The sequence below is a fragment of the Bubalus kerabau genome, chromosome 17 (genome assembly GCF_029407905.1).
Source record: "Bubalus kerabau isolate K-KA32 ecotype Philippines breed swamp buffalo chromosome 17, PCC_UOA_SB_1v2, whole genome shotgun sequence".
Lineage (NCBI taxonomy): Eukaryota > Metazoa > Chordata > Mammalia > Artiodactyla > Bovidae > Bubalus > Bubalus kerabau.
Genome location: NC_073640.1, coordinates 45,039,498 through 45,054,597, shown reverse-complemented (window position 1 = coordinate 45,054,597; position 15,100 = coordinate 45,039,498). Strand labels below are relative to the sequence as shown.

Genomic DNA, 15,100 nt, shown 5'->3' with positions numbered 1-15,100 from the left:
CATCCCTGGCCCAGGTCTGAGCATCCTTCCTGCCTCACTGCCCCTCACACCCTCCAGAGCTCCTGACAGCTCATTTTAAGGGCCCTCAGAACATCAGGGGATAACTCCGGGCTCCCAATCCCAGACAGAGCAGATGCTGTAGAACCTGGCTACACCCACAAAGGAGCCCTCCTTTCCTGTCACAATTAGATGTGCAACACATTCGCAAAGAAGAGAGAGCTGTGTAAAGATAACCCAGAGGGCACGGTGCACTTGGCCTGAGCCCTTCATAAAGCAGAAATTCTTTTGCCAATGGATCAGTCTGTCCCGAATTTCTAGGTGTGTTTAGAACAAGGTGAAACTTGTGAAGTTTTCTGGAGACTTTGTGCTCTTTCCCCCCTAAAGAGGTGACTCGAGGCAGAAGCTGACCTGACACGGGGTCATCAGTCAGCCTGGAAGAGACTGCCGGGTTGGAGGCTGCGGGAACACTGGCGGCCAGAGGGGTGTGGTGGCCTCCGGTGGTTGCTCCTGCGGAGAGGCGGTCCCTGGCTCTAACCACGCCCCCAGGGGTGGGCGGAGACTGGGAATCTCCAGCCTGGGGGAGTGGTGGGCGGGGCTGTGGGTGGAGCTGGGCTTGGTCCAAAGCCCTAGGGCTTCCTTCCTGAAGATGACCCAGGCCTGGGGGGCGGGGGTGAGAGTGCACGCAGGTGCTGGGTCAGGAATGTTAATATTGTACTTGTTAAAGCTTTCTTTGCTCTTCATTTTCCTCTCCTTCCCTTTCTTCTCTGGCTTGCTTTCTTTTCCACAGCCCACACCTTCAGGCCGCCGGAGGGAAGGGGATGGAACCCGAACCCCATGGGGACCTCTCATCCTAACAGTCCCTGCTAGGTCCCTCTGCCCCTTTCCCTGAAAGTCAGCTGGAGAATCTGGGGCTCTGGGGACCATCACCTCACCTTGGAGACTTCCTTTTCAAGCAGAGGACTTAGCCTAGAGGCTGGGCCAGAACCCCATCTTGGGTGCGGTCTGCCAGGGCTCACGCACTTCCGTGGAGTCTGTGCACCTGTGTTTGCAGAGCCCTTTTCACTTGGGAAAGCCCTTTCTGCTCACTGTTTGTGACTTCCTTGTTTTGCAAACACCTGGGAGGCAGGTGTGGCATAAATTGCTTCCCCTCCTCCCTCCGATTCGTGGGGAAGAAACTGAAGCCCAGAGACTTGAAGCCAGTCTCATGGTCATTTGGACAACACAGGGCAGAGCAGGAGCCAAGACCCAGTTTAATGTCTGTGACCTTATTCAGTTGAACAGAAAATCGTGCAACACAGGAATACCAACAAAAACGGCAGGTTGTCTGAGTCCAGGCAGGTGCTCTTGTGGCCAGCTCTCCACGTGGGGTAGCTAGGGCTTCCCACCTGTCCCCATCCCTATGGTTATTAGGAGTCTGCTGCTGCTCGGTTCTGGATTCAGGTGTATGGGGGGAGCTGTTCAGAAGTGACCAAGACCCCTGTGATGATCTTGGCATGTTTCTGTATCCAAGCATGTTCTAGGACCCAGGTCTCCCCAGGCGTTTAGGCAGGGTGTTTATTAAAATGCGAATTTGGTTCATTAACCATGCAGAGTGGTCTTGGCTATGAGGGGAGGGCAGGAGCAGAGTGAGCATGGCATGCATGAACCCTGAGAAGGGAGAAGAGAACCAAGTCTAGAGCCGATAGCCTTCTTCACAAGCTGTCCAGTTTCAAACACACTTGCCTTTTGGGCAGTTCCAAGTCTCAAATGTGATCATGTGTGTGAGGGCCTGAGAGGGGTTCCTGGGGTTTGCTGAGGCCCTAGCTCAGGGGCCTGCTCCTCCTGAGGCTCCCCTGGCCAGGTTTCCTCCGCCCACGAAGGCCCAGATCATCTCTGGGGCAGCAGCAACCTCTGTGCCCAAGCCATGTTCCCTTGCGCTGCTCACCAGGTTTGGCTGAGCCTTTAACTGTCTGCTTGGTCATGCCCTCAGCTGGTTAAATTACCCTTAAAATAAAAAATCGCCTTATGTCTTGAGAATCTGAGTGCTCAGGAGAGGCTGAGACAAGGCCTGAGTCTCCAGCCACGGAAATGACCCACAGCAGTGCTGCAGGGCTCCGTTCCCCATGCCATCCTTGCACCGAGACCCCCTGTTCAGGTCCTCCCCACCACTAGAATCATCTCTTCTCCTGCCTCTTCTTAACTTTGCATTGCTGCTTTTCTTTCTCTCCTTCCCTCCCTGGCACTGCCCTTAGTGGTCTCTCTCTGTCTCTATTTCTCCATCTCTCTGTCTCTTTCTGCCTCTCTCCATTTCTGTGTCTCTGTTGCTCTCTCTCCGTCTCTCTGTCTGCCTCTGTTTCTCTCTCTGTCCCCTCCCAACACCACCCTAGTCCTAATGGCTTCTTCCCTCTTTCCTCCGTCTTTCTTGCGTGATTCTTTCTCTGCTCCCTGCCCCCCACTCTCTCCTCTGCCTTCTCCACCCCTGACCTTCTTCAGCCCCACCACCTCCTCTCCCTTCTCCATCACATCACCGAAAATGAGGATACCCTGAACCACGGGTTACAGGATGAGGTGTATCTTGGGCCACCTGTAGGGAAGGGCAGGGAGCAGAAGTCTGAGGACGCTTTAGCCAGTGAGGCTGCCTGCAGCTTCCCAGGCAGTCTTGGGAATTTGAAAACAGTGTTATAACTTCAGAGGGCTCATTTCAGCCCAGAAAATGCAAAACTCCACAGGACAGTTTACTTTGAAATCGCTTCTGGGAGCAGGGCACAGCCACACACCCTTTCCTTTCTCTCCAGCTCCCGCCAGTGCCCCCGCTCCCCAGCCCAGCCCCCACCCCCCCAGGGACACCCTTCCTCTTCCCCTGCTCCTTCATCTCGTCCTTTGGAGAGAGACGCACAACAGAGCGATGAAGGTAATTCCCACTTGCCCAAAAATGAATTCCGTTATGCCCCAGCTTACTGTTTTATATTTATATCAAACGTATTAATTTCTCTTTACCTAGTGGTTGGGCTTAGTTAATGATGATAATAAATATTAACGAGGGTGCTGCTGCCTCCAGACCCTCTGATTGCTGCCCCGGTCAGCTCCTTACTCCTTGGACGTCGTGGGAGGCATGAGCACCTAAGAGCTGTGGGAGGGCACTCAGGACCGTCCTGGAGGGGCAGGCGTGGGACCCACTGAGGTCAGCCGTTAAGGAAGGCTCTGACGCAGCGGCCCACTCACTCTACACTCCTTCTGTGTGATTCCCTCTGGAGTTAGTCAGATCCCCTTGTACGTCCACTGACACCTGAGGGGTCCCTGCAGAGGGCTTGGGAGTATCTCATTTAACTTGTGGGAACTGCAGTTTCCTAGGCTGTAGAAAGGAAATCATTTGATCCACCTGCCAGGACCATTGAGAGGATTAAATGCAAATAGTTCAGAAGCATGCACATATTAGGTAGCAGTGTGATTTTTTTTTTTTTTTTTTCTTTTTTTCATTGCTTGACATTCCAGGGCGTTGCGCTGTGGAACTTCGGAGAAAGTCTCAGCAAGTGTGAGAGCTTTTATTTCTCATGAACGTGTGTCTCTTCCCAGAATTCCCTTCAGTTCTGGGCATGCTAAGTTCTTGAGTTCATCCAGTTGTTGAGACATGTGTCTTTGGCCCTCAGCTTTGGAGAGATGGGTTGCTGTCTTACTGCCTGAAGAGCTTACTTTACATCGAGGAAGAGAGCAGACAGGGCTGTAGAGGGGGCTGTCACTGTAGTTAGTAAGGGCTCACGTCTTGGAGAGGAGCTTTCTCCACTGAGCGATTTGGGGGAAGCGACAGACCCCGGTCCACCCTCTCTTGAGTCTCCACTCGCATGTGTTTCTCTCATCTTTGCACCTGGCAACTTGGTTTGAATGAGAGCTCCTCCCTGTACAATTCAGGGCCTCTTCTACTGAAGCTGGAAGCGGAAGTTTCAGTTTTATTTGTTCAAGAGGAAATTGTGATGCTGAAGCATTCTTGGAGACAGGTATTGGGGTGTGAGCACAGCCAGGGGTGGCCCCAGTGGAAGGAGATCACCATTTGCGGGGCTTCCACCCCTCTTCCTCAGAGTGGGCTTCTGGCATCCTGTCCCCCAGAGGCCCAGCCTCATGCTGCTCACACTCAGAAAACGGATGCAGGAAGAACTTCGGATCAGACCCCAGCACGTCTGGGACCAGCTGGAGGCTGGATCCATCTAGATGTTTTGGCAACTGTTTAGGAGGCTTGAAGAAGTCATCTACGGTGTTCATTTATTCATTCATATACTCATGCATTCATTCCACGGGTGTGTGTTTGAGTGGTTAACCTAGAGATTTTGGTGGTGTGCCTTGTAAAAAGAAGGGAGTGGGTGAGGTGCTACGGGGACAAAGTTGAGGTCAAGTCCCCCGGCCCCTGGATATTACCTTTCACTGCAGCCCAGGGAGTAGATAGCTCACTCTCCTTTCTTTGAATCTCCCCCAGGGTTCCCAGCATGGGAGGCGGCAGTGCAGAGTTAGAGGCCGTGGCATGGTCTAGAAGCTGAGAGGCTGGAGAGGAAGCAGGACTGAAATGGTGGAGGACTCTGGGGTGGCTGGGAAGAGTTGGAGCTTTCTTCCAAGCCCAATGGCAACTGAGAGTGTTCATTGGGGTGACATGATCAGCCCGCTGATTGAACATCCAGTGGATTCTGTCTGGAGAATAGAGGGAAGGGGCTGGGGCTGGAGTAGGTGGGGTTCCTTGAGGGGTGAGAGATGCTGAGGGCTGGCCCAGGCTGGGGTCAGAGGGGTCAGAGGCTGGGAACAAGCCTCTTGCTGCTGAACATGAGCTCAACCAACCCGTTTTCTAAAGGAGACAGCCAGTGTCTATTGCTCATTTCCTGTGTGCAGGATGTGAGAGTATAGAGCGGGCCTTTGGCCGTGGAGAATCCAGACAGGAATGTGCAGAAAGTTAAATAGCAGCAAGGGATCAAAGTAACCATCCACAGTAGCAAAGCCTCCTCAGGCCTTGTCACCTGTGCATGATTACCTGTGAGGTCCAAATAGGGGGACAGGGCCTGCCATCGCCTCCCTGAGAGAAGGAGCCCTTGATAGCCAGCCTCGTGGGGCTAGCTTCTCACCCAGCTCCCCCGCACCCTCGGTGACCTCTTACTGTCCACCCAGACTGTGACGGAGACACCCAATCCCGCTCCCTCTTGGCCTGATCCGGGACGTGAACTGATCCACTGAGGATGTTCCTCCTTCTCTCTGGCCAGGGACTTTGCCAGTTAGCGCAGAGCAGAAGGACAAGGGAGTCACTTGACTGCTGAGTGCTGAAAAGGAGCCAGAGTTTAGCAGAGATGAGCCAGAGCAAGCGGGCATGGCCTCACTTCTTTACCTTTGGCTCCGAAAAGCCACAAAATAGAGAAGCAGAGAAGGAGGGCCTGATCTGGCCGCAGTGACCTGTCATTTACAAATGGGGAAACGGAGTCCTAGAGAAAGAAAATGGTATTCTGGTGGGGGTGGAGCATGATCAGAATTGGAGGAATGAATGAACCCTTCCACTCTTTCCTGCCCTCTGCCATTTCTCTAGGCCCATTTCCACTTTCTCACTACTTCTTGAAGTTCAGTCATCGAGAGTGGATGTGATATTCTCAGAGGAGTGCAATTATCGCAAAACATAGAGGAAGGATTCATGCAGTGAGGTTCCTGTCAGGGCAGTGTGCAGCGGTATTTAGGAGGAGCCTCAGAAGCCACGGCAAGGCCAAAGGGTGCTGTGTGGGGTCATGCCGGGTCTCCCCAATCCAGGACCTCTTGGCCCCAAAGCTTTTTGATTTTCTTCAGAGTAGGATTTGATTGTCAACTGCGAGGTTGGCCTTACTTTTCTTTCATTTTTAATTTCCTCCTCAGTCACCAGACTGATGACATTCTGATACTGCTGTGCAATTTACAAGGCATGTTGGAGTCCACTGGGGGCCAGCTCAGAGTGGGAGCTGATCAAGCCGATGATGGTGCACATGTGTGTTGGGGGATGCTCCTGACAGCCTGCTGTCCCCCCCTTCACTGTGCTGAGGCTTCCACGGGGCCCACACCGCTCCTGGGTGGCAGGTAGACTGGTAGAGCTACAATATTCCCTGAGCTGGTGGCCTTCGTGACCACCGTTGACTCTGGCTTCCAGCTGCCTGGCCAGATGGGGCCATTTCTGGACCCCTGCTTCTCCTAGCCTGAATTCCGTGGGAGCCTTGGTAGGTGTGGTTCATGCTGCAGACAGTGGCTCCTACGGGGGCTCAGGGATCTGCCCTGTCTACACAGGGCTGGGCTTTTCCTTGCACCTCCGCTGCAGGACACAGGCCACTGTGTTTTTCTCCTTCCTTTCAGACTCAGTGTTCCAGATGAAACCCCTTGGATAGGAACATTATACATACTTGCTCCCAGTGCATTCTGCAGACAGTCAAACCCAGCTCACTCTGCTCAAGCTCCTCTTTAAGAGGAATGCAAACCTGCCTGGACGTTCGGACCTAGTCCTGCTGGTGTCCCCTCGCCGGGGTGACCAGCTAACCGGTTTTGCCCAGGACTGAGAAGATCCTTGGGATGTAGGACTTTTGGTGCTGAGACTCAGACAGTTCCAGGGAAGCTGTGACTCTTGGTCACTCTGCCCTCAGCCACCCTCCCTGCCGACCTGCCAGTCCTGTTTGGTGTTTGAGAGCCAGACTTCAAGAGAATGATGAGCAGAGAGTGTTTCTGCAGAGGGGGCAATGCCTGCTTTCCTTTTTCTCTTCTGCTTCCTTTTCCAACATTCATCTTCCCCCTTATGGTCAGCACCATGGGCCCCCATGCACTGTGGCCCTGGGCCTTAGGAAAGAGTTTGTTTGGCATGTTAATTTGCCAGCTCCAAGTGCACAACCTCAAACTGAAGTCTCACGGCAGCTGACGGAGCAGGACACTTTCTTCTGGTCATCTGCGGAAGGACATTCCATAGCTCGAGCCCAAGACTCTTGCTTCACTGTTTGCATCTGAGCAGAAGCAGCCTGGCTTCTACAGCTGCATGTACCTGGACACTATTCCCATCAAGTTCAAATCATCTCAGTGCTGGAACATCAGTAGTTTTTCAGCTTAGAAATCTTGGTACTCAAAGAGGGACTTAGGTACGAAAATATATCACTCTTGACCTGGATGGAAGGAGGCGGGGGGCAGTGGTGAATATCTGTGTGTCTTCCAGGGAGTCTTCTTGGAGTCATTTCACTGTTTTGTTTGTTACTTTTTCTAGTGTGAAATTGGTTTGGGGGCAAATCTTTAACATCATGGGAGTGAATGCCACAAACAAAGCTTCCTTTTCTTTCCTAAGACTTTTCAATCAGCCATGCAATGTTAACACTTGTGGCATTCCAGCCTTAGCAGCTGGCCTTTGGAAGCAAACTGGTATTGAGGAGCTGACAAGAAGTTACTTTTCACCCCTTCTCTGCCTTAACACTGTCACTTACCACAGGGCTGGCCACGTCTAGCTAGTCACAAGACCCAGTCCAACTTGATTTACAGGGTCAGGCAAGCTCCGTAAGAAAAAACCAAAGTCACTGAATGCAAATTTAGAATGGAAAAAAAAAAAAAAATCATTTAGTTCCGATAGCACAGTGTTCTCCCAGCTTTGCATCTCTGGAGGGCATCTTCTAGAACCCACAGCTGCTCGGCCCTGTTGAGAGTACCTCCACCTGCTCGGAAGCACAGGCTGCATTCACATCCCCAGTTACATTACTTCCAGAAAGACAGGATCCCTGTTGGATGCCCATGAAGCTTATGCTGAGTAAATATTGACAAAGTAGTCTAAAGAGCAAACACTTTGACATTTGTAAGGTCCACTGGAAGGTCTTGTATATATTTATACAGCAGGAATGAGCACCGCATACCAATTTTCCTGAACTTGTTCTGACATAATTCTGCGTGGATAGTGTGTGTGCCAGTGGCTGAGAATGGCTGAGAGTACACACAGGGGAAAGGCCGGGGCTGGGTGGTGGTGGGTCAGGGGCTTCCCTCCCATCTGGAACAAATGAGCACCTGGACCCGGGTAGGAAACTTAATTCAAGCTTTTATAAGACCGACTTTTCCAGAAGGAAGGGAAAAAAAAAAGTCACAAAACCTTGTTTCTAATTTAGTACAATTGATGTACTTTCTTTTTACTTCATAAAAATTGTATTGATGTTTTTGGGCTTTATATTTATTAAAGATTGAGCCTCAAAAATGTAATGAGTAAAAAATGCTTGCTTAATTTAAATTGTGAATCTGTCTGTTAAGAAATGCATTAGGGGTAGGAGAAGCATAAGACATATTAATTGACAGACAGGAACTGCTGTCTCTGAGGTTGATACAAGTAATTTATTACTTTAGAAATGAATGCCACCTCCAGAATGTGCTTCATTAATTTCAAATTTAGTTTTAATTTCAAGCTGTTGCCCCTTGAGAAGAATAAGGTGGCAAATTATGTTTGAAGAGCAGATTTTTTTTTTTTGCTCCAAAGAAACACCACATTTTAACTATTTAATTTTACAAATAAATGTGCCCGTCTACTTTGCTTCATTTTCCCAAGAGCCGAGAAAATGTTCTAGGTAAGATCAACACTTACTAATGCTTTCTTTTTTCTTTCTCTCCTCCTCCATGTGTCTCTTCTTTCTGTCCTACCTGTTCCACCTGTTATCAATGCAGCCTATGTTTCAGATGAGTTAAAGGCTGCTGCCCTGGTAGACGAAGACATAGACCCAGAAGAGAGCCCTGCAGATGGAGAGCCGTCGGCTAAGTACATGTGCCCGGAAAAGGAGCTCAATAAGACCTGCCCGAGCTACCAGAATTCCCCGGCGGCCGAGTTTTCCAGCCACGAGATGGACAGCGAGTCCCACATCAGTGAGACCAGTGACCGGATGGCCGACTTTGAAAGTGGCTCCATCAAGAACGAAGAGGAGACCAAGGAGGTGACCGTCCCGCCAGAAGACACGACCATATCTGACAGCCTGGAGCAGATGAAGGCCGTGTACAACAACTTCCTCTCCAACTCCTACTGGTCCAACCTCACCCTCAACCTGCACCAGCCGTCCTCGGAGAAGAACAACGGGAGCAGCAGCAGCAGCAGCAGTAGCAGCAGCAGCTGTGGCAGCGGGAGCTTCGACTGGCACCAGAGCGCCATGGCCAAGACCCTGCAGCAGGTGTCCCAGAGCCGCATGCTGCCTGAGCCCAGCCTGTTCAGCACGGTGCAGCTGTACCGGCAGAGCAGCAAGCTCTACGGCTCCATCTTCACCGGGGCCAGCAAGTTCCGCTGCAAAGACTGCAGTGCCGCCTACGACACTCTGGTGGAGCTGACGGTGCACATGAACGAGACGGGGCATTACCGCGACGACAACCATGAGACCGACAACAACAACCCCAAGCGCTGGTCCAAGCCCCGCAAACGCTCGCTGCTGGAAATGGAGGGCAAGGAGGATGCCCAGAAGGTGTTGAAGTGCATGTACTGTGGCCACTCGTTCGAGTCCCTCCAGGACTTGAGTGTCCATATGATCAAAACGAAACACTACCAAAAAGTGCCTCTGAAGGAACCCGTCACTCCCGTTGCAGCCAAAATCATCCCAGCCACTCGGAAGAAGGCCTCGCTGGAGCTGGAGTTGCCCAGCTCCCCAGATTCCACCGGCGGCACCCCCAAAGCTGCCATGGTGGACACAAACGATGCGCTTCAGAAGAACTCCAACCCGTACATCACGCCAAATAACCGCTATGGCCACCAGAACGGGGCCAGCTATGCCTGGCACTTCGAGGCCCGCAAGTCCCAGATCCTCAAGTGCATGGAGTGCGGCAGCTCGCACGACACACTGCAGGAGCTCACGGCCCACATGATGGTGACCGGCCACTTCATCAAGGTCACCAACTCGGCCATGAAGAAGGGGAAGCCCATCATGGAGACGCCCGTCACACCCAGCATCACCAGCCTGCTGGACGAGAAGGTGCAGTCCGTGCCCCTGGCTGCTACCACCTTCACATCCCCCTCCAACACGCCCGCCAGCATCTCCCCAAAACTGAACGTGGAGGTCAAGAAGGAAGCGGACAAGGAGAAAGCTGTCCTCGAAGAGAAGCCTAAGGAAAAAGAGAAGGCCTGCGAGGAGGAGGAGAAGTATGATATCTCTTCCAAGTACCACTATTTGACTGAGAACGACCTCGAAGAGAGCCCCAAGGGCGGGCTCGATATCCTTAAGTCCCTGGAAAACACAGTCACGTCGGCCATCAACAAGGCCCAGAATGGCACCCCCAGCTGGGGGGGCTACCCCAGCATCCACGCCGCCTACCAGCTCCCCAACATGATGAAGCTGTCTCTGGGCTCCGCAGGGAAAAGCACACCCCTGAAGCCCATGTTTGGCAACAGTGACATCGTGTCCCCCACGAAGAACCAGACCCTGATCACTCCACCCAGCAGCCAGACCTCCCCCATGCCCAAGACAAACTTTCACGCCATGGAGGAGCTGGTGAAAAAAGTCACCGAGAAAGTTGCCAAAGTCGAGGAGAAAATGAAGGAGCCTGAGGGCAAGCTTTCTCCACCCAAGCGGGCCACCCCATCCCCGTGCAGCAGCGACATCAGCGAGCCCATCAAGATGGAGGCATCCAGCGACGGCGGCTTCAAAAGCCAGGAGGACAGCCCCAGCCCCCAGCGGGATGGCTGCAAGGAGGGGAGCCCCCTGGCAGAGCCGGTGGAGAACGGCAAGGACCTGGTGAAGCCCATGAGCAGCGGCCTGAGCAGCAGCACGGCCATCATCACCGACCACCCACCAGAGCAGCCCTTCGTTAACCCTCTGAGCGCCCTGCAGTCGGTGATGAACATCCACCTGGGCAAGGCCGCCAAGCCCTCCCTGCCTGCGCTCGACCCCATGAGCATGCTTTTCAAGATGAGCAACAGCCTGGCCGAGAAGGCGGCGGTGGCCACCCCACCACCCTTGCAGTCCAAGAAGGCAGACCACCTCGACCGCTATTTCTACCACGTCAGCAACGACCAGCCCATAGACTTGACGAAAGGCAAGAGTGACAAAGGCTGCTCTTTGGGCTCAGCGCTTTTGTCACCCACGTCCGCATCCCCAGCAACCTCCTCATCCACGGTGACAACGGCAAAGACATCTGCCGTCGTATCATTCATGTCAAACTCGCCGCTACGCGAGAACGCCTTGTCAGATATATCCGATATGCTGAAGAACTTGACAGAGAGCCACACATCAAAGTCCTCCACCCCTTCCAGCATCTCTGAGAAGTCTGACATTGACGGAGCCACCCTGGAGGAGGCCGAGGAGGCGACGCCCGCGCAGAAGAGGAAGGGCCGCCAGTCAAACTGGAACCCCCAGCACCTGCTCATCCTCCAGGCGCAGTTCGCCGCCAGCCTCCGGCAGACCTCGGAGGGCAAGTACATCATGTCGGACCTGAGCCCCCAGGAGCGCATGCACATCTCCAGGTTCACCGGGCTCTCCATGACCACCATCAGCCACTGGCTGGCCAACGTCAAGTACCAGCTGCGAAGGACAGGTGGAACAAAGTTCCTCAAAAACTTGGACACCGGCCACCCTGTGTTCTTTTGTAACGACTGCGCGTCACAAATCAGGACTCCCTCCACATACATCAGCCACCTCGAGTCACACCTGGGCTTCCGGCTACGGGATTTGTCCAAACTGTCCACTGAACAGATTAACAATCAGATAGCACAAACCAAGTCACCGTCAGAAAAACTGGTGACGTCCTCCCCCGAGGAGGACCTGGGGACCTCCTACCAGTGCAAACTTTGCAATCGGACCTTTGCAAGCAAGCATGCGGTTAAACTTCACCTCAGCAAAACACACGGGAAGTCCCCTGAGGACCACCTTCTGTATGTTTCTGAGTTAGAGAAGCAGTAGCGTTTGCTTTTGATTAAAGTGACTGTAATTCGCTTTGAGGGAAACTGTTGCAGGCACCTTAAGGCCCCTCTGTCTTGTTCTTGGCACATGTTCTTATTTTAACTGCAGAGAATCACTCTGGGCTGGACTGTTTTGTATAACTGTACAGTGTTTAATAGAGGTGCATACTCAGCTGTTGTTACTGGTAAAATATGAAGGTTAAAACGCAGTGGTAAGTGTTTGGAACTTTGTGTAAATGGGATTTAGTTGTGAGCATCCCCTGATGCTTCAAGCTGCATGCATTAACAGACAGTTTAATTAAGCATTTATGACGAAACCGGGCACACTTTTCCACACGGCTCAAGTGTGCTGGCATTTTTCACCCTTTCATCTTTAGCCCTCTGAGTACTTTGAAGCACTTTTGCATTAATTTGGTTAAAAAATAAAATAATAATAATAATGTATGAAGCTCTGTTTTTTAAACTCCTTACCAGCTTAGTTATAATTAATAATATGAACCTCCATTTATGCAGGTCTGCAGGGGTATAACACGCCTTGAAATTTAAAAGAATATTATTTTCACATTGAAACATAGATGTATATATTGTATAGATTTCAGACTCTCTTATGAAAAATGTGATTGTGGGTAAATGACCTTTTTTCTTGCATTTATAGCAACAGTGTTTTATGTACCTGCTATGCTCTGGGCATAAGCCGTGCCTATGTATAGTGTATATTTCTTTTTCTTTTTTTTTTAAGGTCTATGGGTTTTGTTTTTTACATGCAAACATTGTAAATTATACAGAAGATACCACAGATAGCATTTATAAAGTATACAGAAACATTATCTGAAAGCAAAGTATGATTGTTTGTTTTGCTATACAGTACATCTATATTGATAGAGGTTCACATTTAAATTATACATATTTATTAGCATCATATTATCATTTGTTTTGAGCAGTCTGAATAAACGAGGCCAGGAGATCCATCCATGGCAGGCATCATAACTATTTTGCACATTATTTTTAAAGGTATTTATTAGAAATCAAAAAAAAAAAAAAAAACACGCTCAAAATAAACTCAGTGCTCAAAGGGTTAAGTCTATTTGAAAAGGAAAAAAAAAGAACAAAAAAAAAAGAGAGAGAGAGAGAACTTGTACTGTATTTCCTAAACATTGATAAAGCCTTTAAAATGTTTGTACTGTAATACTTTGCTTAAAAGTCACGAGGCATTCTGTGATACAACCTCTTTTACTTATTTATAAGCCCTCTTGGTTGCTATTCCATATTGTAGGAAGCCTTTTTATTTCAATTGGTAACTTTCTGTTTTGTTCTTCCTAATTATTCTCCCAAGATCCCACACTGCAGCTTTATCTTTAGGCTTATGAAAGGTAACCCGTGGTTACCGGCTCTCCAAGTGATTCTGTTCTTCTCCATTTTTGGCAGTTAATTTGCAGAAGTAACTGACAGCTGACACCATATGAGAACCTATGTATAAAATATTGGCATGTAAACAGCACAGACACTCTGTGCCCTGTTTTGTTGTTGACAATGAACCACCATTATGTGACTCTTCATATAACCCTCTTTTCTACGGCAGCATTAAAATTGTCTTTTTGCTATAATTTTGTGTTGCGTTCACAATTATGTCTGAAATGTGCTACGACTAACGAGCACATTAAAATTAAATTGTATGCGATCTGTTTATGACTGAGTTGGTTGCTGTGTCTGCCAGGTGCTGGCAGTCGGAAGCCGCCCGTAAATCAAGGGAGTTTTAGTGAACTTTGGGCTTGGAGAGCAGCGAGCATTCACTCAGAGGCGGCGTGGACAGAATTTTCCCCAAGAATAAAAATGTAGAAGAAAGGAAGATGTTCCCGTGGGGTTAGATTCTTGCTGGGAAGGCGATGTTATCAAATATCGGTAGTGAAGCTTTGGTCACACCTGGCGACCCGCATGGGGGCGGGAGTTGGGTCTCCCATCTGGATGAGAGAAGTCCAAGTCAGGGCCCTGAGCCCTGCCCATGGCAGATGGGAGGAAAGGTTTTTGGAAGGCTCGGTGCAGGGCAATTCCTTCCTGTTGATTCGGGATTTTCAAGGAGCAGAAAACAGAGCCCAGCTGGGCAGGTGGACCCTGGGGTCCATGCTGTCTCTTCTGTGCTAAAGTGAGCACGGATAACGAGGTGTAGGGGGGCGGGGAGCCTGAACCCATCCACGGGAGGAGTGGGGAGAGCATTTATATGATAATCACAAGCTTTTATTAGCCCCGGCAAATCATGCCAACAAAACGCTGGGAACATCATGTAAAATTGTAAAATACCTTTATTACTATATTCAGACTACTCTTGCAGTTATGTGGAATCATAGCTCCTAACCTAGAATTATACAAATGAGAGATGTATTACATCCATGTAATATATAAAACACCTCCACGTTAAAAAAATACTCTTTTATTAAAAATTTAAATTAAGCCCTTTCAGAGATGTTCGGCAACACACCTACGTCTTTTTCCCCCCCATTCATCCCCACCCCTTTTAGTCAAGATGAGGCCAAAATTTCTGTCTGCTCTACTTTCTCTCAGCAATCCATCTCTGGGTTTTTAGAGAGAAACTCACTAGAGTTTAAAACGGGTTTCTGGCAAGTGGGGAGGTCTGTGTTGGCTCTGCTTGCCCTGTGATGCAGACAGTCGGACTGTGGCCTCAGGCACTGCAGAGGGGCTTTCCCTTCTGGGTCTCCAGCCTTGTCGTCTTCCCCATCTCCTCCCGGGTGGCCGCCGCAGTCCTTCCCAGAGCGGCTCTTCACTCCTGTCTGCCCCTACCTGGGACATCGTACGTTTCCCCCAGGGGCCCGGCTCCCCCCAGAACCCGGCTCGGGACAGATACACCCTCCCCGCTGTGCCTTCCGCATCTTCACATCCTGGAGCCCAGATTTCCACTCTTGAATTTTTCACAGGTTAAATATAGCATCGGTTTATTAGAATCCAAAGTCCTGCATCTAACAGATTAAACTGACAACACTTCCATCACCACCAGGGCCCATGTGGCTTGAAGGGAGAGGGGATTTGTGCAAGTGAGGCTGGGAACCCCACCCCCCATTTACAGTTTGGGAGAAGAACCTGATGCCCTGCCCATCTCCTCCTCACCCCACCTACAGGGTTAGCTTTAGGAACTTCAGTTTGGGTATAGAAGAGAGGAGCTATGGCCAAGACAGGCAGCAAGCTCTTGGCCCCCAAGGTATAGCCAAGAAAGGACCACTCATGTTAATGGGGCCCAGAAATCAGCTTTACCTC

The 15,100-nt window shown here is 50.5% G+C and overlaps 1 protein-coding gene across 1 annotated transcript in view; it reads left to right on the top strand.

The window, feature by feature from the left end:
* The window catches only part of TSHZ3 (teashirt zinc finger homeobox 3), a 69,781-nt gene extending 56,345 nt beyond the window's left edge, over positions 1-13,436 (top strand). Inside the window, exon 2 of the mRNA XM_055551610.1 lies at positions 8,632-13,436. Coding sequence (XP_055407585.1) covers positions 8,632-11,837 — 3,206 coding nt within the window. The 3' untranslated portion in view covers positions 11,838-13,436. The remainder of the gene's footprint in view (positions 1-8,631) is intronic.
* The last annotated feature ends 1,664 nt before the right edge of the window (positions 13,437-15,100 follow it).